The sequence below is a fragment of the Phalacrocorax aristotelis genome, chromosome 9 (assembly GCF_949628215.1).
Source record: "Phalacrocorax aristotelis chromosome 9, bGulAri2.1, whole genome shotgun sequence".
Classification (NCBI taxonomy): domain Eukaryota; kingdom Metazoa; phylum Chordata; class Aves; order Suliformes; family Phalacrocoracidae; genus Phalacrocorax; species Phalacrocorax aristotelis.
In genome coordinates this window covers 589,355-613,251 of record NC_134284.1, presented here as the reverse complement: position 1 = coordinate 613,251, position 23,897 = coordinate 589,355, and the positions used below count along the sequence as shown (strand labels likewise).

Sequence of the window (23,897 nt, the reverse complement as noted above, 5' to 3'; positions counted from 1 at the left end):
GTGTTTCTACACTAAACCACTGTCAGTTTAATCATACGATTTAAAGTAAGTTAAAAAAATATACTTCTAACTGGTATTAATTGCAACACAAATCTATGGGTAGACTGGGTTTTAGGTTTAGAAATAAGCTACATTTATTTATAGCTGCGATCACAACAACAATTATAAACTTGCTTAGAACCTCAAGGTGTTTGGGGGGAAAGGGAGGCTGGTTCTTTGGTCTATATTCATCTTACTGTTGCCACTGCTTACTGAATCAACAGAAAAATGTGGAAATTATGTTCTACAATAAAGAATCAAGAATTAATAAAATTCACAAGATCTACATTAGCTCTATATTTGAACAATTTGTCAGGTAAGCATGCTATGGTCAGAAGCATTCAAGGTCGCTGATACTGCACTGGCCAATCTCAAAGGTACTAGGCTAGGCAGTGGACATTTTTGGGAGTTTTTTTGGTAGTGCACGAGTTTACCAAAGCAACACTGACACTTAACACAGCTGAGCATAGCCCAGCTTCCCAACAGCCATATCTAGTCGGATTCCTCTGCGAAGTGATTTCTCTTTGTTCCTTGTGTTCCTTCTGAACTGCTAGCATATTCAGATCACATCAAGCCAACATGCAAAGCACATGATTAGCAGTAACTTGCTCTAAAAAGGGCATCAGCCTTGAAGCCTTAGACACATAGAAGTAGTGTGGGCAATTTAAGAATCTCTGGAACCATATTTCAAAAGTGACAAATGATTTTACCTACAGGAAGATTCCAACACCTATAGCCGTTTGGTTGTTGGTTCCGTTGGAAAAGGAGGAGTCACACAAATCCGTCTGCAAGGACTGCAGAAAAACTACTATTTGCCATCCCTTCAGCCACTGATGGCCATGATAGTAAAATCGTATCCTGTCCTCCTGTTAGTCAGCATCTGGTTACTTACGCGTTATAACTGGTTTCTAGTTTACATTTCACTTGCTTCCATATGGGTTCACCCCCAAATAAATTTCCTTGTGATCATGTTTGCAAGACCATATGAACTGAACAGCAGCAACAGTAACATTACTAAACAAGACTGCAAAGTAAGCCAGAAAAAGGTTTTATTTTATTACGAATGGTACATTTAAACACACATAAGACTTTGGGAATAATTTACATATTTTTTCAAAAAATGTTTTCCTTCTTTAATGACACAGGAATTAAAAAAAAGATCTAATTCTAAATTGTAAGAATGAACAGTATGTGCAGAGGAAATTTCTACTAATCAAAACAACTGTGCATTCAGGAGATTTAAAGAAATTACCCTCTTTACACTTTAACATGATTAACTTTGTCACAACTGACTACACTTTTCCTGGGATTTTTTTGCTGCTGTGATTACTAAAAATACTGTCCTTTCCATCAAGACTATTGCTAGTCATACACACATTATTTAGTTCCGTACTTTTGGGTATGAAAGCTATGTCAGTTTTATAAACATCAAAAACATGGACATGCATATTGACATTTCTGTGCAGTTTTATGGAGTCACCTGTCAAATAAAGCCTCTACATACAATACCACATACTAGTGAATTACTGGAAAATTTTTACAACAGATTCCCAATAATCCTGACATCCAGATGGAATGTCTCATTTTAACAGGAAATTGAAGCTTTCATTACTGCTTAACATGGTATCGATTCACTATCCAAATGAGCAACATTCAACTGACCAATGTGGATTCCAAATTAAGCATATTGTCAACATCGTATAGAGCTGGAACTTGAACAGCCCGTTAAGCCAAGCAATGGGGAAAACTCTAAACTAAATTCAGCTGGTCCATTCATTCTCACACAGAATAGTAGCCACAGAACCTTAAAGGAATAAAATCTTTACTTCCTGTTCTGGGACTTAATACCAAGGACAAAAGTTAACGTAGGATTTTGGAAGTCAAGGGCCTTGGAAGTGGAGGGGAAAGTAGAGGGTAAGAGAGGGAGAAAGCAGCGTATTGTCTTGTCCCATTACCTCAGCATTATGTGTACATAATATATCTATGATAGAAATGTTTACTAATAGCAGAGAAAAAAATAAAAAAGTCTTCCTACTCCAGACTTCACTGAAAGGAGAAAGCTGACAGCCCCTCCTCACAGAGGCAGCCTATTTGATGACAGGCACTTTGGCAATGTAAGAGGAGGTTACCCTTTCATCATGTTAACTCTTCCCCTCCCAGTTCTCATGTATAATTTGTCTCAAGTCTTCAAGAAACTTGAATCAAATTAAATGCATTAATACATCTCTAAGGGCACGTTAACTACGGCTATGAGCAGAGCTCGACCTAGAACGAGATCTTCTTTTAGAAGAGGGAGATGGGGAAGAAGCTAGCAAGCTGGAGCGGTGGCTTTTCTGGGAGTAACTCTTTTTAGGTGTACGACTGCGAGAACGAGACCGGGATCGAGATCGGGACCGGGATCGAGATCGGGACCTGGACCTTGATCTTGACCTGGACCGCCTGTCCGATCTGGAAGATCCTGTAGACCTGGACCTGCTGCGAGATCTTGAGTAACTCCTTGATCGAGATCTGCTTCTAGGGAAAACAAATCAAATTTTTAGTCTCACCTCCTACTAAATTTAAAAGACTCAATTTACATTATCAACTACTTTGTATACACAGCTCATCCATCTGAACATCTTAATGCGCTATGCACAGCATTCAGTTATTTCAGAGTGCTGCTAGACTTCTGTTCTGCTCCCTCACAACAGCAGCTTCTTAGGCCAAGGCTAGCAGGAATTGCTAAGCCTTGACGTTCTCTGCTAGCTTGGCAAATATGAACTGCCTAATAAGAGACGCCTTCCCCCTGCCAGGAGGAGACAAACACATTTTTAGCCATTTATCAAGAAAAGCACAGAATGAAAATTCATACCTGTGGTTTTTATTCTCTCTAGAAACACCCATGTAAATTAGTTAGGGTTTCTTTCAAGATGCTAAAAAAGTCTGTAAAGGCATGGACCACGAGCACACTTTAAGGCCCAAGAGTTTAACATCTTCTCTAGTTATGCGTCTCTTTTTAATGAAAAGAAATTGATTTATTTTTAAGAGGGACAATGAAAGAGCTGCAGCTAACATTTTCTAAGAGACATTTCACAGGACTGTGAAGCAGCTTTCCATTAAATTAGAACACTTTTAATACCAAAATCCATAGTTTTTTTTAAAAGTCCTTTCATTTAAAAATGAAGTTTTATGTTAAAAAAAAATCTCCTTACTCTCATCCAAGTGTTCTATTTACCCTGTTTTCAGCAAGTCAGTTCTTATCTAAATCTGTTTACATTGCTAGAAAGTGGTTCTGTGTGATGATATTTAACTTGGGGCCAAAGAATTAAATAATAAAACTTTGGCATCGATACTACCCAAATCCATGCCCTCAGCAGAATTTTATCAGATCAGGTGACATACCTGTGCCTTCTGTGATCTTCAGTCAGTTTAATCCTGCGTCCGTTCAGCTCAGTGCCATCCAATTTTTCCAGGGCACTCTTCATATCACTATAAGATGCAAATTCTACAACCCTGTATACCATCAGGGGAAAAAAAAGGTTTCACGGAGAGCGAAAAAGCAAGAAGTAGTCTGGGCCTTTTTCTATCTGTTGATTCACAGCTTGGTGTTTTATCTTCTGAAAGCTAATTTTAACTTGGTTAACAGGAAAATACGACACTAACAGTCCCAGCCATCCATACCTTCCACATCTTAAACATTACCAAAACTCTCATCTGCAGTGAGATGGAGAAACTCCAGGAAGCTACACAAACCTGCACCAGCTGAGGAAATATCTTTCAGTCCTCCACTAAACTGCATTCTAAAGCTGTCCAAGAAAAAAAACCAAACTTGCAGATTCTCTTGCCCTATTTAGATTTTTAACAGTGCATAGAAAAATCCCCTTTGTGTTTTTAATTTGTTTTCCCTTCAAAAGAAGTCTAAGTTGCATTTGCCTGCAGTGGTCCTAGAGCACTGTTTTGCCAGCACAGACACTCTAGTCACACTTCCCTCTCTCCTGCTTTGTTGTACGGGATCTTTGTAGTCTGCAGAATTAAGAATGAAGAGCAGGCAGCTAGGCGTTCCCTGTGGAGATTGGTTATGTTCAGTTCCCATGACTTTGACTGTTGAACCAACAACCAACTGCAACACAGCCACAGACAGTAGGTATTTTAGCCTCAGGAGTCAAATCATAAATGATTATACATAAATAACTGAGTTAAAGGCAGCAGAACCCAAATGTTGAAAGGTATTCTCCCTTCCCTTTCTGCTTTGACACACTGTTTTCATGGTAGAGAGAGAGACTGAGTTCAGTACCACTTCTGAACTCCTACTTACTGACAGTTTGTGTTTGGTTTTTTTTATTTTTTTAATTTTTTTTTTTAAATTGAATAAATTTCAGCATCTAAGCCACACCAGAGTTATGTTTGATTTCTGTTACATTACAAGGATAATCTTGCCTTTAACAGTTTCAGTTATCGTACAGATTTAGACGCAAGAAGAACTTACCCTTCATTCCTGTTGTTTCTGTGAGCATCCACATAGGTGACTTCCCCTGCCTTTCTCATGACATCTTTCAAGTCCTGCAGCAAAAGTTAATGTTTTAGCTTTAAACAAGACACAAATGAGTCAGCTAGCAGTAGTATCACCTCCTAAAACTTTCTCTGCTAAAACTGCTTAATGCTTTTATATTTTTCTATATATAAATACATATAATTTAGAAAAAGTTTCTGAGAAACAGCCTGTGTAACAGCAGCTGCATACAGAAGCATCCCTCATTTTTACAGCCACAGGGAATAAAATATTGCTTTTAAAATAATCCTGCATCCCAAAACGAGCTGTTATGAAAATACAATGCAATACTTAAAATACCAACATACGCACTGAAATCACAACTGTAACAGATGAAAAGCAACATAGTATTAAATGCAAATTTTCATGACTAACACCCCAGTTAAACGATAACCCAATATACATGGACAAATTCATTCCATATGCTCACCTCCCCCAACTTCACAGCAAAATTAAAAGCAAAAAGGTGCAATAACTATATAATTAATAATTTTACAAAGGTACAAGAAATTTGTGTTTCACTTGAATATCCGTCACACTACAGTGCCACGTCAATAGGTACCCTTGTATTTAACTTAGAGGCTAAAGATGCAGACACTGTAAACTTACTTGCTCAGCAACAGGATAAAATACAAACAAATAATATAAAAGTTCACTAAAAAGCTAAACATCTGTCTAAGTTAAAGCAGTACTCTCACCAAAGAGTATCTGATATTTTATAATCCCACACTACTTGCCATAACATGCCACAAGTGACAGATACAAGAAGGTACCTTAAGCAAAGAGTTGCTTGTCTAATACCTAGCTGGCTGTTGTGGTTTAGCCGGGAACTCAGCCCCGCACAGTCGCTCACTCACTCCCCCACCAGTGGGACGGGGGAGAGAATCAGAAGGGTAACACTCGTGGGTTGGGATAAGAACAGTTTAATAATCAAAATAACAACAAAAATGCAATGGAAAAGAAAACAATGAGAGGCACGAAACCCAGGGGAGGCGGAATGAACCACCAAAACAACCTGCACATGACGCACCCGCTCACCGCCCGCCAACCCGACACCGACCTCCCCAAGCCGCAACTGCCCCCATTAATATACTGCTCATGGTGTCACATGGTACGGAATGAACATCCCATTGGCCAGTTGGAGTCAGCTGTCCTGGCTGTGGCCCCGGCCCTCCCAGCCTCCCGCCCACACGGCAGAGCACGGGAAGCTGGAAAGGTCCCCGACCACCACAGGCACTACAGTGAGGAGAATTAACCCCTTCTCAGCCAAAACCAGCACATTCTCCACCCCTTATTCCATACCATTTACACCATGCCCAGGTCCCATACGATCCAATACAACCTCACCAACCACCACCCCTTCCCTTCCCCCATCCTTTAACATAATACACAGACATCATTCCCTTAGTTCATGGACCTTCCCTGTAAAATGTCCATTAAAATGTCCATTGAGTTCACCCAGTCCATGACTCTGGGCTCCATCTGCCGTATCAGGCTTTCAGGGCGGGAGAGATTGTGTGTGTGTGTTGGGTCGCTGCATAGTGAGTCAGTCACTGTTCCATCACTGCTGCACTTTGCTTGTTTCATCAAAGTTTATCTTCCATGGGTTGGGAGGTTTGTACTATGATATCATTGATACAGCACAGAGGTGACACACAATATTATATAGCAGTTCGCATTGTGCCATTCAGTTCATTGGCTGTTTTCGCCCAAAATCAAATCCTCTTGAGGCACACACCAGACTCCTCCATCCTCCCGCATCACCCACCAAGTGCACCCAGGTCCTCGAGCAAAAGCAATCCCACAAATGGGTTTGCCTTTGCCGGAGGCAGGAAGAACCCAGACTGTGTTGCCCAGCATACTTTTTGCGTGCACTACAGGGACTCCAGCCCCTTCCACAGTATGTAGGATTTCTGACTGGGCAGGGCCAGCTCGTCTGGCAGATCCCCTTGTGTTGACTAACCATGTGGCTTTTGCTAAATGTGTATCCCAGTGCCTGAATGTCCCACCCCCCCATTGCTCTCAGTGTAGTTTTTAACACTCCATTGTATCGTTCAATTTTCCCAGAGGCTGGTGTGTGACAGGGGATGTGATACACCCACTCAATGCCGTGCTCTTTGGCCCAGGTGTCTATGAGGCTATTTCGGAAATGAGTCCCGTTGCCTGCCTCAGTTCTCTCTGGGGTGCCATGTCGCCACGGGACTTGTTTTTTGAGACCCAGGATAGTGTTCCGGGCAGTGGCATGGGGGACAGGAGATGTTTCCAGCCAGCCAGTCGTTGTTTCTACCATTGGAAGCACATGGCGCTTGCCTTGGCGGGTCTGTGGGAGTGTGATATAGTCAATTTGCCAGGCCTCCCCATATTTATATTTCAGCCATCGTCCCCCATACCACAGAGGCTTTACCCGCTTCGCTTGCTTGATTGCAGCAATGTTTCACATTCCCACGTGGATAACCTGTGCAATAATATCCATGGTCAAGTCCACCCCTCAATCACGAGCCCACTGTATGTTGCATCTCTCCCTTGATGGCCTTGAGGTGTCATGGGCTCACCGAGCTAGAAATAGTTCACCCTTATGCTGCCAGTCCAGATCCACATCAGCCACTTCAATCTTGGCAGCCTGATCTACCTGCTGGTTGTTTCAATGTTCCTTCAGTGGCCCGACTCTTGGGAACGTGAGCATCCACATGCCGTACCTTTACAACCAGGTTCTCTATACAGGCAGCAATATCTTGCCACAGTGCGGCAGCCCAGATGAGTTTGCCTCTGCGCTGCCAGTTCTGCTTCCACTGCTGTAGCCACCCCCACAGGGCATTTGCCACCATCCACGAGTCAGTATAGAGATAGAGCACTGGCCACTTTTCCCATTCGGCAATATCTAAGGCCAGTTGGATGGCCTCCAATACAGTTAGCTCTTGGGATCCCCCTGTCACTCCAGCAATGCTGATGGGTTCTGCCCCCACAGAGTTTGATGGCATTAGGGTGCCCTGTGCGCCGGTGTCCACTAAAGCTTTATACTCATGTGGGTGAGACGTGCCAGGCCATTGGATCCACACAGTCCAGTAAGCCCGGTTATCCCTTTCCTCCACCTGGCTGGAGGCAGGGCACCTCTAGTCCTGATCATGGCAGTCACAACTCACTTCCTGTAAATCTGAATCAGGAGTCTCTCTATTAAGCTCAAAAATAAAATCAGCACTTCTACTCCTCTGCCTGGGGACCTGCTCACTGGAAATCGGAGCAGCAGCTTTCCTGGAAGAACCTCCCTGAGTGATTGTTCTTCCTTGCAGCTCACGTACACGTGCCTCTAAGGCCGAGCGGTAGGCTTGCCATCCCACCTCATCATGTCCTCTCCGTGGTCATGCAGGTAGAACCATAGGGTGGCCTGTAGTGGGCATCCTCTCCTTTGAGCAAAGAGACACTTATTCCTAAGAGCTGAGACGCTACCCCATAGAGGTGGGGAACAGGACATATCTTCTTTGAGTTGCTGGACCTCTCGGGATAGTTTCTCCATAGGAGACTAGCGAGGAAGAGATATTTGCTCCGTAATCCCGGAGTCTATCAATCACCTCCGCCACCGTTGGTGCCTCATCCCCTGTCCAGGCCATCACTGTCAATGAGGCTGCATACGAGGATGGTGCGCTCCGTAGAAACTTCTGCCACACGGGTCGTGCGCACTCGGCTTCATCTGGATCTCTGGATGCCTGTTGATCATCCAGGTCACCATAAATCACCTCAAGCACAGCTAATTCCCTTAGATACTGGATGCCTTTCTCCATGGTTGTCCATTTTTCTGGGCGATATGTAACATCTTCTTTAAAGGGATACCTTTCCTTCACTCCAGACAGGAGTCGCCTCCAGAGGCTGAGGGCTTGCGTTCTTTTTCCAATTGCTTTGTCAACGCCCCCTTCCCCAGAAAGGGAACCCAGCTATTTGGCTTCTTTTCCCTCCAGTTCCAGGCTACTGGCCCCATTATCCCAGCATCGGAGCAGCCAGGTGACAATGTGCTCACCTGAACGACGGCTGAAATCTTTTCACGTATCTCGCAGCTCACTCAAGGACAGGGATCGGGTGGTCTCCGTTTCATTTATGACGACTTCCTCCTCTCCTCATGATGGCCCTGCTTCTTCTTCATCATCCTGTTCTAAATGAGTTGACGTCCGCTTCCAATATTTCGTCTTGTGTATGGGGGCGACTGATATTGGCATGGGTTGATTCTCCGAGTCAGCTCCAGTACCTGTCGTGGGGGTTTGAGTAGCCGCAGTGCCTGTCACTATGCCTTTCAATCCAGAGACATTCTCTTCCCCTTGGGAGCACTGAATACTGTTGAGCAGGGCTTGGTATGCATGGGCCAGGCCCTGGCACGTTGCAGTTATCTGTGTCTCTCTGGAGTTCCCAGTGTAATAAAATACTTTCTCCAAATATTCTACTAGTTTTTTCAGGATTCTGCACTTGTTCAGGGGTGAAACTCCAAAACACTGGGGGTGCCACTGCCCCAGGTATTCGCCCATGCTATCCCACATGCCCTGTCCCTCGTAACTATCAAGCCTCGGGGCAGATTTCTGGGTGATATTCTTAAGTTGCTTAGTCAAAACCAAAACAACATGCCCCAAAACTAACAATAAGTATTCCTTAACCACCCGAGGATGCTCAAGATAAAGGCTGTTGTAATAAAGGCAGAGACATCATAGAATAAAGTTGCAAAGACACCATTCTGTATTTCCTCCATATAAGATCTCTCCAAGGAGGAGGTATAATTGCTAATTGCCTCAATGAGGTGGTATCCAAGGTACAGTAACGGTTTCAGCAAGAACCCCAAATACCAGATAAAGCTGAAAAACAGTGTTTGCATGACAAATCTTGTAGGCAAAACATCACTAATCACAGCAGAACACAGCAGGCTCAACAAACCAATCTTTAACACCAGCTGCAAAAATTAGAACATGGTGCTGTGACCAGCAGCTGTTAGTATCTCCAACCCTCGAGCCCCATGTTAGGTGCCAAAAAAGACTGTTGTGGTTTAGCTGGCAGCTCAGCCCCACACAGTTGCTCACTCACTCCCCCACCAGTGGGATGGGGGAGAGAATCAGAAGGGTAACGCTCGTGGGTTGGGATAAGAACAGTTTAATAATTAAAACAACAACAAGAAAAATGCAATGGAAAGGAAAACAATGAGAGGCATGAAAACCTGGGGCAGGGAAAGGGGAAGGGGAATGAACCAGCAAAACAACCTGCACGTGACGCACCCGCTCTCTGCCCGCCAACCCAACACCACCAGTCCCCAAGCCGCAACTGCCCCCCACGTGCCAACTACCCCCATTAATATACTGCTCATGGTGTCACATGGTACGGAATGAACATCCCATTGGCCAGTTGGGGTCAGCTGCCCCGGCCGTGGCCCCGCCCCTCCCAGCCTCTTGCCCACGTGGCAGAGCACTGGAAGCTGGAAAGGTCCCTGATCACCACAGGCACCACAGTGAGGAGAATTAACCCCTTCTCAGCCAAAACCAGCATACTGGCCAAGAGGAACTCTCTTACATGACAAAGGCAGAGTGATGGCTCATAGCAATATGCTTCACGGAGGTACCAGAGGCCCTGAAAGCACTGGACATAGTATGCAGAAGTGGCTAAAGAACCTGAGGATGATCTGTGCTAGCCTATCAAGATCAAACCCAGGCAAAGCAAGATCTAGATCGCCAAAAAACAGGATTCTCATAGGAACCAAAAGGAAAATTCAGAACAGGCCAAACCCTAGAATTTCAGCCACTAGAAAACCCCAAAATCTTTGGTTCTTTTTCCTCCACACAAAAAAAATGAGGGTTAACCAAATCAAGATTGTTAGAAGAGGTTCAAAATGCACTTGGTTAGAAATATGCTTAAGAAAGAAAAGACTACAAAAACAAAGAGCCAGGAAAAACTTCAGAACATTTGCCACAGGACATAAGAAGGCTTAGTTTTATCTAATCTTTTAATTAAAATCTAATAGTTTTCTTTTAAAGAATGGCATATGCAAACTAGTAGATATTTTCATTTTTTCACATGTGCTTAACACAAAGAAACCTTAATAGCAAATGAAAAATGGGCCCTACAGCACCATTAAAAGTAATACTTCAACCACAGTATTTACCCCAATATAGAGACGAAGAACAAAATTTTGGCTCTGCTCAAGTCAATGAGAGCTTAACCAGACCAGGACTGGTAAATCAAAAGGAAGTCAGAAAATGTTAATCTACGTAATTATTTTCTAATTCACTAACTTTAGACTTCAAAATTGAGGGCCCCCCCCAGACTTGCCACGCTATACACTGAATCCTAAGGATCATCATCATGAAATATCATTTGTAATAGTAATGTCAACACGATTAAGATGCCAACATTATTGCTCAGAAGAGAGTAAGTGCACGTGTTATAAAAGCTCAACCAATTATTTGCTATTTGTTTCAAAGTTATGTGGTTTTACTTAACCAGTGGAACAGTCAAATTTTATCCCAAGTTCACTGTTCTGGTTCACCTTAAGCAGGACAAGAATAGCCTGTTGTCCTTCGCAGCAAAGGAAAATAAGGTGTAGGACAACTATAAATAGGAAAAACACATATTGAAAATTACATCTTGATGTAACACAGATCTACTTTTCCCAACTGCTTGGAAATTCAACAATACTAATGAACTAATGACTGTGGTTGGAAAGCTCTGAACATGCAGAAATATGTTTTCTAAATTAAGAACTCTGACAGTTTGCCTACTACTTAGATATGAGATTATCTATTAACAATACAGTCAACAATTTGAGGAAACTGATCTGAATACCAATTTTATTTGTGGATTGCTTGTTTTGTGGTTTTGGTGTTGTTTGTTTTTTTTAAATATCCCAACATAATAACTTTTAAAGGAGACAGCATTTCTCAAAGCATGGGGACCTGCACACACCAAAGATAAAATTATGCACATAAGTTTTAAAGCAAGGTTCCATATCAATTGTGCTTGCTAGAAGCTCAGGGATTAGAAAAGAATAATGCCACTACTGTTAATGTATTAGCTATTTTAATCTGTCATCTAAGTAGCATAGTTAAAAGAAGTTAAAACACTATAGTCAGGATCAAAGCAGTACAGCTTCAAAACTAAATGAGGCTTGCATATGGATGTTAGCTTCAAATGGTCTCTATTTAGGCAGGTATCAAGACATGAAGTCTTTTACACTAACTTATCCTGTATTTAAGAGAGTCATTAGAACATGTAATTAGAATCCTAAAGATTCATCAGCATGAAATCTGAATTGGGTGAGCTTCAGTCTACAATGGTAAGTACACATAAAGCCATTACAAATATTCACAAGTAAAAGAAAGCTACAGAAACGTTAACATTTTTTTCAAGTTATGAATTTAACACTAAACATTATCATAGGATTTACTCTCCTTAACACTCCATTCTAGCTTACTGCTGTTTCCAAGCACTGTGTTTTGTAACAATCTCCTCATATACATAACCCCATAGCATACCCAGAAGATACTTAGATGAAATCTACTTGCTCATCACATCAACTCAGAAGTTTTTTCAATTATTCAATAATTAACACAACTGTACAATTATGAACCTTTTGAACCTGTCATGCAGAAGACAAACAAACCTAGTTCAACCGTTCATCTGCATGGAATGTACCCAAGCTCTTATGAAACACATCAGTGGAGCTCCAGGCAAACCAAACAGCCTCCTCATGTGGATCTAGCTGAAAAACCAAGGCTCTGAACATTCAACATGTTATACTGCATCTTTCACTACACTAATTAAAGTCTCTTTATTCAAAGAACATAAAGGTTAACAAACAAGACTAAACTCCACTATTCACTCACCTTTTGTAAACAGCATCTGTTGCTATGCCCTTAAAAAGTAAACTTTCCATAGACTGTATACTATGCAGAACACAACTAAAGGATTTGATTGTATGGTATTTCTGTTAAAATCCAGCTGAAAATTAGCAAAACATTAGCAAGGGGTGAAGAAAAGTAGAAAGGTGGTACACCTAGAGTTTTTAAAAAAATATCTACAGTAAGCGTACTTTACACAGTAGCTTTTTTTAAGATTCCCTTTATTAATGACATATTACCAGACTTCTCAGTCATGTATTGTATCACAAAAATGTTTTGGAAAACATAAGAAAAGACCATAAATTTCACTCAAAACAAAGGCATGCACTTCCAGGTGTAACAATACAAGAGGACAACACAGTCTGAATGGATCCTATGCTTCAGTAATTTAGAAACAATCTAGAGTCTTTGAAACTTTTATCAGTTGGTAGACACAAGTAAGCAAGAATTGGTTCCCAACTACAAAATCTAGTTATAGAACTATTTGCACAGCTGTGAAACAGAAGACCTCTAAGTTTTTGAATGCTAATTTTTAGCAATCACTGAAGCCTTTTTGCTTATTTTTTATTCATGTTAAATATTTATGATGGCTTTATTAAGAAATTTGGCAAGAAATTAGGGTAGGAAAATAAGGTGTAAAAAAAAAAAAAGATAAGGTGTTAACTCACCTGCCAGCTGATACGGGATGAAAGGTTTTCAACTATGATCCTGTGTTCAGTACGAACAGGAGGTCCATACCGGCTAGAGGAGTTCAGAGGAAAAAAACAAAGGAAAAAGTCTCCAGTGTAAGGAATTTAGGACTTTAAAAAAACGATGTTTTCCATAGTCTGCTGTGAGATTTAAGTATTTTCCTTGTTGCTGGACTGCAGCTTTGATTCTCCCTAGTCAAGTATATTCTTAAGAGTCCACTACAAGAACCAAGCTGCTAAGAGGGGATTAAAAAGGATTTTGGTAAAGAACTTTGTACCAAGGCAGTCAATATAGCTGCCATTTTTTCTAGATACACTGGAATAAGTGCCTAGTAAAATGAAATAATGTAAAGAGAATTAGTTTAGTTTTGGTATTTGACAGGCTTGGCTCACACGTACAGTTTTGGAGGGTATTCATGCAAAGGGCAATTTTAATTTTTCTTTTTAGTTGGAAGGAAAAATTCTGCTTCATGTCAGGGAGATAGAAGGCACTATTTAAAGGCATCTTAGTTCATGCTTCTAAATTCCCAATCACTTGTTAATATTTACATATGCCTCCATGACCTATATTAGATATTTTTGTGGGTAGAAATATTTTAGAAAAATGAGAGCTAGATAACTGGTTGCTCTGAAATAACTGTGACAGTTTACAGTTCCTGAATGAAAGCCTATGTTTTTCATGTAAGCAAAAATTAAAGACCCTCTCAAAAAATGAAAATGTGGCTTGAAAATGTTCATACAGAAAAGAAGAGTAAGGTCATTTCTGTTCCCAATCCTATTCATTCTGAATCCAAAGGGATCTGAGAACTATGGAAAAAGGTATGCCAGCCTTTTGATAAGTAATGCAGGATTCTAACAATGGCACTACTTCGTATTACTACAAAAAGAGTCAAGAATCAAGAACACTGACCTTAGAGAAAATTATTCTCATCTTCTCCTCCCATAGAAACATAATCCTAAACGGTGTGTATTGATTTGTACACTGAAGCATAGGCAATTTCATTTCAGTGCATACCTCAAAGTGTCCCAATTTTTTTCAGAACATCCAGATCTTCCAGGCATTTAAACAGAGGTCCCAGAGTCCCAAAACTGGCAGGCTGAGTCCCATTTTTCCATTATTGCAAACCGCAGTCTCTTCCTGTCTGGCATCGGCAGTCTGACGTCATGAACATGACTACAACGTCAGATGCCCACGACCTTCAATCATACTTCCTACTTTAAAAGTCCACTTTTAGCCTGGACCTCGGACCAATTATACCGCATCAAGGTTACTGCCACTAAAGAAAAAATAATCTAATTAGCATACTTGCATATGCAAATTAGATAGCCCAGACACTGGTTTGTAACTGGCAGCAATTCTGATTTTGAAACAAATGCAGAGGTTTATGTCAGTTAAGTCTTCATCTTTCTTCCAAACGCTACTCTGCATAGGCCACTGCTATAAAAGTTTCTACAGAGTAAATTATTCCATACATATTTACTTCACGCAGGCAGATATAAAGTACAAAGACAGAATGTGTAGCTGTTCGGTGGAATATATGCAAATCCGCAGAACTTTCACAAACTCCACTGCAAGACAGCACAAGGTTCACCACTGGCTCAAATCACTGAAAGTGAACAACTCCACAAATACTCTATGTCCACTACAGGTATTCCAGATATGAGCTACATTCTGTTTTTCAGATTCCACTGTCTGACAGAGGATCTCCTTCAGCAAGGCACCTGCTTGGTCAGCAAACTTAGTCAACTGGCATTTAAACACTTCTGCACAGGCTAGTATCTTGTGCCCTAGCACAAGTTTCTCAAATACAGTTCCTTTTGTACTCTATGCTGAAGTAAGCATTTTGATAAACATACAACTGGAAATGTGAAAGCCTACTATTGCTCTACAACAATTCTACTTAGCCTGTAAGCTCAGTTTAATGACAAAAGCCTCAATAGAGAAGCTCTGGCATTTTTCTTCATTTAGGTTAAAAACAGCCCATCCAACTGCAGCATTACTCCTTCACATCACCTACACAACGGTAGGAAGCAAGACCAATGTAGTGCCTACAACATGGAGAGGGAGCACTTCATAATAGGTTTGTGAAACTCTGCCAGCCAGTTAAACTGCTTTAAAATCCACATTCTCCTCAGCCATAGGAGGTAAGTAACAGTAATGGACCTCCAAGGTTTGAGAAGATAAAACTTCTTTCGTAAAGCTATAAAAGGAAACAGAGCTGGATCCCTAACTCCAACCACAAGAAACAAACAGTATTTCAGTACAGTTCTTCAGTTACTCCGTAGGAAACAGAGTCCAGACCACCTACCTCGATCCACTCTGCGACTGGTAATAACTGAACCGTTGTGGGAATCTGCCCCTTCCTCTTCGGGCTCGAGCATGCTCAATTGTAACCCTTACGATAGGAACAAAACATGCAATCAAAAAATAAAACCAAACTTTCAGTATTTGAGACTGATTTAAATCTTTTGCAACTGGAAGGCACATGTGCACAAACAAGAATTATCTTGCCCTTGCAAGCAATGATTTGTAACAGTCACTGGCATTTCTTAAAGAGCCAGAACAGTGGTATTCTCTTGTCGCATTCATCTCCCTCAGACTTTCATGGAAATGTCTTTAATTCAGATTGAAACAATTAAACTTGCTCAGCCAGAGCCCAAGAGCAACCACAGAGGGCAGAAAGTACCAAAATAAGTAACAACAACCTAATGACCTAAACCAAACTTCCACAATCAAAATAAAAATTACTGTAATATATAACGACTATAGTCCACACTGCTGCAAACTGAAGGGAAACACTCCGAATGATGAGAGGCTATCATCAACTTATCTTCTGAAGTTAACAGACAGATAAATAACAAATAAATAAGTTCAATTTACTTCTACTAATATTTCTAGTGACAAGACCTTCAGTTAGCTTTGAAGGAGAAATAAGTGCAAGCAGACAACCCAGTCAGCCCTACTCCAAACCACCCCTCCTCCAGTCCCAAACTATCTTTGCCTTATATAAGGCTGTAGCCAGGATCCCAACAAATCTCTTCATCTAAAGTTATGGAAGGTGTACCCAACCACAGAGCCACAAGAAACTGGTGTCGGAGCACAAGCTAATGCACTGTATTTGGATACAAAGCACTTTTGCTGTTCTCAGGCGAAATTATGTTAATAAGCTTACCTTTCATCACACAACTCTTTTCCATTTAGTTCATAAATTGCATCATCGGCATCCCTGTGGTCTTCAAATTCCTAGAAAGAACATACAAATAAAAAAAGTACCTTCCCTCACAGTATATTCAAATGCTAGAGAACATGTTTCTTTATAAATTTTACATTTCTGCAGCAAGTATCAGCCAGAACTTTGAACAAGGAAGTGGATTCCTAGTACATTTACAACTGAAGAGCCAAGATGCTCCCATTCATAACCGTTTTGTCTTCCTCCACCCCATAACCTCCTTTTGCCTCCCTCAGTTGCTTCAGTATAACTATTTGCAGGGCCTATATAAAATAAATTAATGAAATGACCTATTTTATTACAGAAATATGTAAAATACTTTTTTGGACAGAGGTGGGAGGATTCCTTAAAGGCATACAGTTTAAAACATAGCCCTACATACAGGGAAATCCGATAAAACAGCACAAGTTGATCCACTACATCCAAAAGCAGGAGAGCTGTGCATTCCCAAAACCATCTAAAGGGGATGAATGGAGCTGAACTGGCAAAGAAAGAATGAACCAGAGAAAAAGCCCTTCTGGTTTTTTTTTTTTTCCTGTGTGAATTCAGCTCACTAGCCTGGCAAAAAGGTGCCTGTGTAAGAAGAGTAAGAAGCATAAGCCCCTCTTCAGCACTGGCCACCTGTGGCTCTGGATCAGCTATAATATGCTATTCCATACACTGTTGCAACAGAATCTGTTGCTTTGCTTTTGGCAGCAATGCTGCTTTAGTCAGCCTGAGTAGCCTCTGCCCACTACCCAGCCCACTGGTTCTTGCCAAAGCTGTTTGTACAGCTCTGCAGGAAACTAGGTCAAGAAACCCATCCAGATGAAAAACAGCACACTTTGTGCAAGAGGTGGGGTGAAAAACTGTTATTTTCAACCAGATCAGCTTCTCAGGTAGGTTCCTTATGCGGCTGAACAACTGTGGTAACACCATGTGAGACAAGGGGAGAAAGGAAAGAAAGAAAGCAGTGAGAACAAGCAGCTGGGGGACTGCTCGAACCAACAGCACAGATGGAGAAAAAAAACTGTGGAACTGCATCTTGAAAGCAACGAACAACAGAGAAGCAGCTTCTCAAGCTGAAGAAAGTATTTAGTAACTATAAACAGCTTTTCAGAAGCAATACTGGCTTAAGCTATCTTCCCCTCTCTGCATTGAAATCTGTTTTCACTACCAAGTGAAACATCACACATCCTTGCATGATGATGCAAAGACTATCTTGCGAAAATTAATTTAGGCTCAGCATTTAATATCAATAGTTAGCACCTACAACTCCCATGATTTCAGCTAGTTTCTAACAAACTGAATGTCTGCCAGTCTACCCAGCTTCACATACTAGCTTTACGGTGTGACATCTGAAAAGATTCTGCACTGAAATCTACAAGCTTTAAGTAAATTTAACCAGTTTCAAAGATCAAGCAAGATTTTGACTGAGCACAATGAAACATGCTTTTAACACTACAACAATGTTCGATCAGAATCACTTGATTTTCTAGGAGGTTTTATAAAAAGAGATTTTAAGCAATCATAACCAAAGATGAACTGACAGCCCATCACAAGTGAGGTACCACAAAGGATAACACTGTTCAGTGTATTTATAAGTTATCTGGATGACAGGACAGAGTGCACCCTCACCAGTTCTGTGGCTGACACTAAAGTGGAAGGAAAAACCACCACGCAGAGAGACTTTGATAGGCTGAAAGATTAGGCCAATAAGAATTGCAGGTGTTAACATAATATAAACGTGAAGTCCTGCACCTGGGACAGAATAACCCCAAGAAACAGAACACGCTGGGGTCTCAGTGGCTGAAGTGTAGCTCTGCTGAAAAGGACACAGAAATCCTTGTGGAGAGTCAGCTAAGCACGAGTCAGCAGTGTGGCCTTGCTTCATGAAAGCAAACCACATCCTGGGCTGCATCAGCAAGAGTACAGCCAAATGACCAAGGGATGCAATTATTCCACCTTACTTGGCATTTGTTAGGCTGCACCTGGAACACTGTGTCCAGTTTTGGCCCCTCCAGCTCAACACAGACATTGAAAAATTGGAGCGCGACCAGCAGAGGGCCACCAAAACTGATCAGAAGGTTGGAGACAAAGAATGGTTGAGGGTGGTGTGTTTGTTCAGCCTGAAGAAAAGGCAGCTTGGAGGGGATCTAGTCAGAGTCTTCTAATACCTAAAACATAGTTACAGAAATTATGGGAGTGCTTTCCTCATGGGAGGGGCACAGTGACAGGATGACAGGCAAAGGGCAGGAAGTTTTGTTCAGATGTTAGGAAAGAATTCTTCATCATGAGAACAATTAAATTTTTTAGACAGAGTTATGGGATAATTATTCAAGCTTACTAGTGAGCTTTGAAAAGAAAATGCTCTGTCTAGGAACTGGAGAAGAAAGGAAGGATGGTTGGCTGACTCACGTAGAGATGACGACTCATTCAGGTACAACTACTGTTCAACAGCCCTGCCCGAAAAGAGAAGAGGAATGCTCAGGGAAAGGTGATTGAGAGATAGCAGCAATTGGAAAGGACGCACTAAATAAACTCGGGCTCGTGTCTGGATCAGCCGCTTACCTCCCAACTTTAAGAGGCAGGTATTTACCTACCGGCAATCAACAATGAGTAGCTCATGCCGCAGGGCAATTGGGAACTGACACTTGTAGGAGTCAAGAAGTAATACTTGTATGAAACTAAAGTAGGCAAAGCCTGTTTTTTTTTGTTCTTTTCCCACAGCTTCACCCAAGGGATTGATCTTGGTAGGATGAATGGCATTAAGCCTGCCAATGTGAGGGCAATATCAACCTTTCCAGTTTGAACTCAGTGCTGCAGAACAGCTAGTTCTCAGTTCTCTGGGGCTAACAGTTAAGAAACAGGCTGATCCTGAGTCAACTTGGGAACCTGTAAAGCTGTAAAAATTTGGACAACAGTTTAGGAGCACAGGGCTCTAGAAAGCAGTAGTAGGAAACTGAGATCCAATGAACTGTGTATTTCATTTAATAGTCTGATAGACACATACACCCTGTGAACATACACTGATAGTGAACATGCCTAACTTTAGCTCCACAAGAGTTAAAAGCTGTGCAGCTGTTAAAAGAGTTAAAAGCCAACAGCAAGCACCTATTACACCTGCCCTCCTAGCCAACTACTTTGCTTTTATGTCAGTCCATTATTTAGACATGTGACCAGGCAGACTAGAAGAAGCGAGAGAGAAACAGAGAGGAACGTGAGTGAGTCTGTATTAAACTCTTCTCCAGGTCAAGACTTTGTCAATTTTTGTAATGCCATAAGAGGCTATTTATACTGTCTTCAGAAATAAGGGATAAGATTTAAATCCATGGAAGACTAGGATCAGACAATGCATTTAACACAGCTAGGATATTACCAAGATTTTGAGCAAAAATCTGGCCAAAACCAGGTAAAACACTAATCCCAACACCTGAAAAGCAGCCTTAAGTGTATATTAATATTTTCCATTTCCCATTGGCACTATTATTCTCTTAAGCATCTTCCCTTCCTTGACATCAGCCTAGCAAGGCTAGTACCTGCAAGCAAGAGAAAGGAAAATAAGGTACTGCTTACCACAAATCCAAATCCATTTTTAAGATGTATTTCTCGTATGCGTCCATATCCTTTGAAGAATTTCTCCACATCCCGTTCCCGAGCACGTGAGCTTAAGTGTCCAACAAAGACACGGCAGCCGCTCATCTTAATGTTGATGCTAAGAAAGAAAACAACATTGTTTATCAGATCAGCAAACTTAAAATAGGGTGATTAAGATCACTTTTACATCTCAGAAATCTTGGTTAAATGGGATTTGATTTTCTTGTCCTCCAGATATACATGTTAAAAACCCAATTCCTCTCTGTAGCCAAAGGAGTGAGAAAATCCTATCTTACAGACTTCTAGCAAAACCTGAACAGAACTCGCAACTTTGCCCCTTTTTAGTCATATAACTTAAAGACTTCTTGTATCTGAAATAATATTCTTGTTTATTGCTGCACTAATAAGGCATATGTACCACAGAGCATGAAAAAACCCTACTTTATAAGTTCCAAGATGAATATGCTGGGCTAACAGCAGTTTTAAAAAAGTAAAACAAACCAACCCAACAAAACTGTTGCACTAATCATTGGAATAATGACACAAAACACTTTCAAACTTTTGCTTTCACCTGAAAGGATTACTGCAATAAAAATTTTCTTAGCATCCAAACGATAAATGGTAGTAATCAAATTATTTCTATTTGCCCTAATCATAAAATACCTTAACAGTCTACCAAGTTATGAAGAAGAAACATTTTGTTACTATGAGATTTTAACAGCAGCAAAAACAAAGGCTATTTCAGATATTCAGGTTTTCAAAACTATCTCCTGATACAGGATATTTTTTGTAAGGTCCATTGTTTATCTTGAGTATGTAACTTTTTTCATTTATGTGATTTAGAAATTTTTAAGTCCTTGTGACTGGAAAATATTAATTATTTGGCTCAGCTTGCTGCCATACAACAAAGAAAGAATCCAAGCCCTAAGGAGTGGAAATACAATGTGATCTTGTATTACAATATCGGACTGTAAAGCAGACAGAATAAATAGACAATATATCACGTTATCTATGAAAGCAGTTCAAGACAATTTGGATGCAGTATTTTGAATCAGCGTGATTTACCTTCTGTGTTAAGACCCGTTATGTTTTTATTGATCAGCTTCTTTAGTTGGGCTCACTATGCCATCAGAGAAGTGCCAGAACTTTGGAAGGCAGGATAAAGGGCTTCATATGGGGCGAGGGGTAGAAGTGTGACAGCACTTACTTAGATTAGCTTGAACTGTCCCCGACCCACGACCTGAGGTGATAGCCATTTAACTGCTTTCACGTGAAGAGTTTCGTGCTTCTCCTAGGAGGGCCAAGGTTGCCCGCTGTAACCATTGCCTGCCTTTGTGCCCACACTTGCCTTTTTTTGCCCACATGGAAATCCAGCTGAGAGGACTGACCCAGCTCTGTCGCAGCCTTCCGACAGATTGTTTTCCCGATGCACCCTCACCACACGAACACTAGCAAGGCCAACGGCGGGTATTAAGGGAAAGACAGGCCTTTGCAAAGGAAGGACAGACTTACATAAAATTATGTGCTTTAAAACAGGGTAAGAACAATCACTCTGGCAACAGCACTCATTTTAAGAACAACATAGGTCTGACAGATTAAAACGACTACATAACTGCTGTTCAATACTTTTAATTCTTAGTTCTAGAAAAACAAGTGGGGAGGAGAACCACAGAAGGAGACGAACACGGGGCGGGTGGAACTGCGTGCCTCAGAAAGCACCACAGACACAGGCACGCCGTGCAAACTACCTGTCCGTGCGCTCTTTGCCCAAACACCGGGAGCACAACGGATCTGAGCCCTGCCTCGACGCCCGCGACCAGCGAGGCTTCACACGCCGCCCCTCGCGCAATGCCTTTGCTCGCTCGCGGCTCATCGGATCAAACACGCTGGGCCCAAAGCGCCCGGGGCCGCGGCGAAAGCCCCTCTGCTCGCTCGCCTTTTTCAGGAACCGACCGAGCCGACGGGCCGCGCTGGCCTCGCCGCCTCCCGGGGCGGCAGGACCCTCTCTTTGGGTTCGCCGCCACCAAGGCGCCGGCCCGCTCAGCAACCGGCCCGACGCCAGCGAGGCCTCCTGGAGCTGCTGCTGTTGCTGCTTCTTCTTCCTCCTCCTCCTCCTCACCCCCTCTGCCCGGCGCCGCCACAGGAAAGGCCGGGCCCGCCCCCGCCCCGTAAGCAGGACCCGGCTGCGAGAAGCAGGACCCTCCCCCAGCCCTCCCGCCACGAGCCGGACGAGGAGGGGCGGCCGCTCACCGTCGCCGAGCTCCGAGTCCTGCAGGCCGTGAGGAAACCACTCTTCCCGGCGCCGGCAATGGCTGCCTCGTCCCTCCCAGAGCCCAGCAGCGCCGCGCGCCCCCGCCGGAGGCTGCGTAACTGCCGCCGCCCGACCCCAACTCCCGGCGTACATCGCGGCGGCGGCCCCCGCCCGCGCTCGGCACCGGCGCAGCCCCGCCCCATGCCGGGAGATGTAGGCGGCGGGGCGGTGACCCGGGCCTGCGGCCGCCCCGCCCCAGCGGCTCGTCCTCCGGTGGGGCGCGGAGCGGGGGTTTGTGGGGATGGCGGTGCCTTGGGTGCTGGGGGGTAGGAGGGCGGTGCAGCCCAGGCAGGGCGAGCCGGGTCGGAACGGGTTACGCCGCCCCCGGGCCCGGGCCGCGGGGAGGGAGGGTGCTGGAAGCCGGCGCTTGCCGCGCAGCGCCCTGAATGAAATGGCGCTCCTTTCCCAGCCGAGCGAGGCTCTGCCGGTGCATCCCTGCCCGGCTGTGGCGTCCCTCGGCCCCTGGGCTTCGTGCTAGTGACCGAGACACGGCAAAAAAAGATGGTCTTGCTGGTCAACGAGTGGAGGAGCGAGGGCACGCGGCCGGGGGGTTCATCCCCGGGGCTGCGCGTTCGCTCGGCCACTGCAGCTCTCCTGCCAACAAAAGTTTGCTGCGGCCAGCCCCTAACTACAACTTCTTCCCCCAGCGCGCAGAATTACACTGCTTTGGACAAACTCGCAGTACCGCTACTGTCGCCAACTCCGGGGGGAAACCTTGGGTGGGCAAAGGTGGCTGGTGAGGGTACAGGCTGGTGTGGAAGGGCTGGGCGGAAGCTGTTTTTCCACGCATATCCATCCTGCACACTACTTTTCCGGTTTATTGGTGACTAAGGTGTACTCTTTTTATGGAATTCTTACAGTGGAATTCATGACAGTCCACAGTATGATGAGTAAGATAAAAATTGTTGTCCATTTCTTCAGTGTAGCAAAGCTTGTTAAATCGTCACCGTCCAGATGCTTACAATATAGCTCGTTTGTTTTGCCCATTTTTTCCCCCTCGACTGATAGCATCATGTCCGGATTTCCTGATTTAACTTGGAGTAAATATCTAGGTTACATTTATGACATCGTATGTTTGATTCAGGCATCATTCAGATTTCTTGCCCTCTAATTATTATTTAGGACAGAGATAACTTATACATTCCACATCCATAATAAACAGAATTGCTTAGGTTGGAAGGGACCCCTTGAGATCAGCTGGTCCAACCCCACAAGGTCGCCCAGGACCATGTCCCATCAGCTTTTTAATTCCCCCACAGATGAGGGCTCTACAACCTCTCTGGGCAACCAGTTCCACTGTTTGACCACCTTTACAGTAAAAAAAAAAAAAAAAAAAAGTGTTTGGATGAAATTTCATGGGTTTTAATTGTCAGTGCGTGCTACTGGGAAGAATCTGGCTCCCTCTTCTTCATTCCCTCCCATCAGGTATTTATATACATTCAGCCTTCTCCAGGCTGAACAGTCCCAGCTCTCCCAGCCTCTCTTTACGTAAGACATGCTCCAGTCCCGTGATCATCTTTGTGGCCCTGTGCTGGACTCACTCCAGTAAGCCCATATCTCTTTTGTACTGGGGAGCCCAGCAGAGGACACAATGCTCCAGGCATGGCCTCACCAGTGCTGAGTCGAGGGGAAGGGTCACCTCCCCAGAGATTCCAGCAACGCTCT

General features: G+C 43.0%; 1 protein-coding gene across 1 annotated transcript; it reads right to left on the bottom strand.

Annotated features, from left to right (window-relative positions):
• Positions 1–1,071: 1,071 nt before the first annotated feature.
• Positions 1,072–22,325, bottom strand: LOC142061743 (serine/arginine-rich splicing factor 5-like). The gene is made up of 8 exons (XM_075103123.1): positions 22,172–22,325; positions 19,901–20,039; positions 16,289–16,359; positions 15,425–15,511; positions 13,095–13,167; positions 4,505–4,578; positions 3,421–3,531; positions 1,072–2,553 (listed from the first exon to the last, which is right to left on the bottom strand). Exons 2-8 carry the CDS (start codon positions 20,024–20,026, stop codon positions 2,277–2,279), a joined length of 819 nt encoding a protein of 272 aa, XP_074959224.1. The 5' UTR covers positions 20,027–20,039; positions 22,172–22,325; the 3' UTR covers positions 1,072–2,276.
• Between the last annotated feature and the right edge of the window lie 1,572 nt (positions 22,326–23,897).

Bases quoted from the DNA above. Each gene is read 5' to 3' on its own strand.
- LOC142061743 (XM_075103123.1), bottom strand. From the start codon at position 20,026: ATGAGCGGCTGCCGTGTCTTTGTTGGACACTTAAGCTCACGTGCTCGG. The intron at 4,579-13,094 runs GTGAGTTAACAC...CTTTTGCTGCAG, and splicing joins CATCCCGTATCAGCTGGCAG to GACTTGAAAGATGTCATGAG. The intron at 2,554-3,420 runs GTATGTCACCTG...TGTTTTCCCTAG, and splicing joins GAAGATCACAGAAGGCACAG to AAGCAGATCTCGATCAAGGA.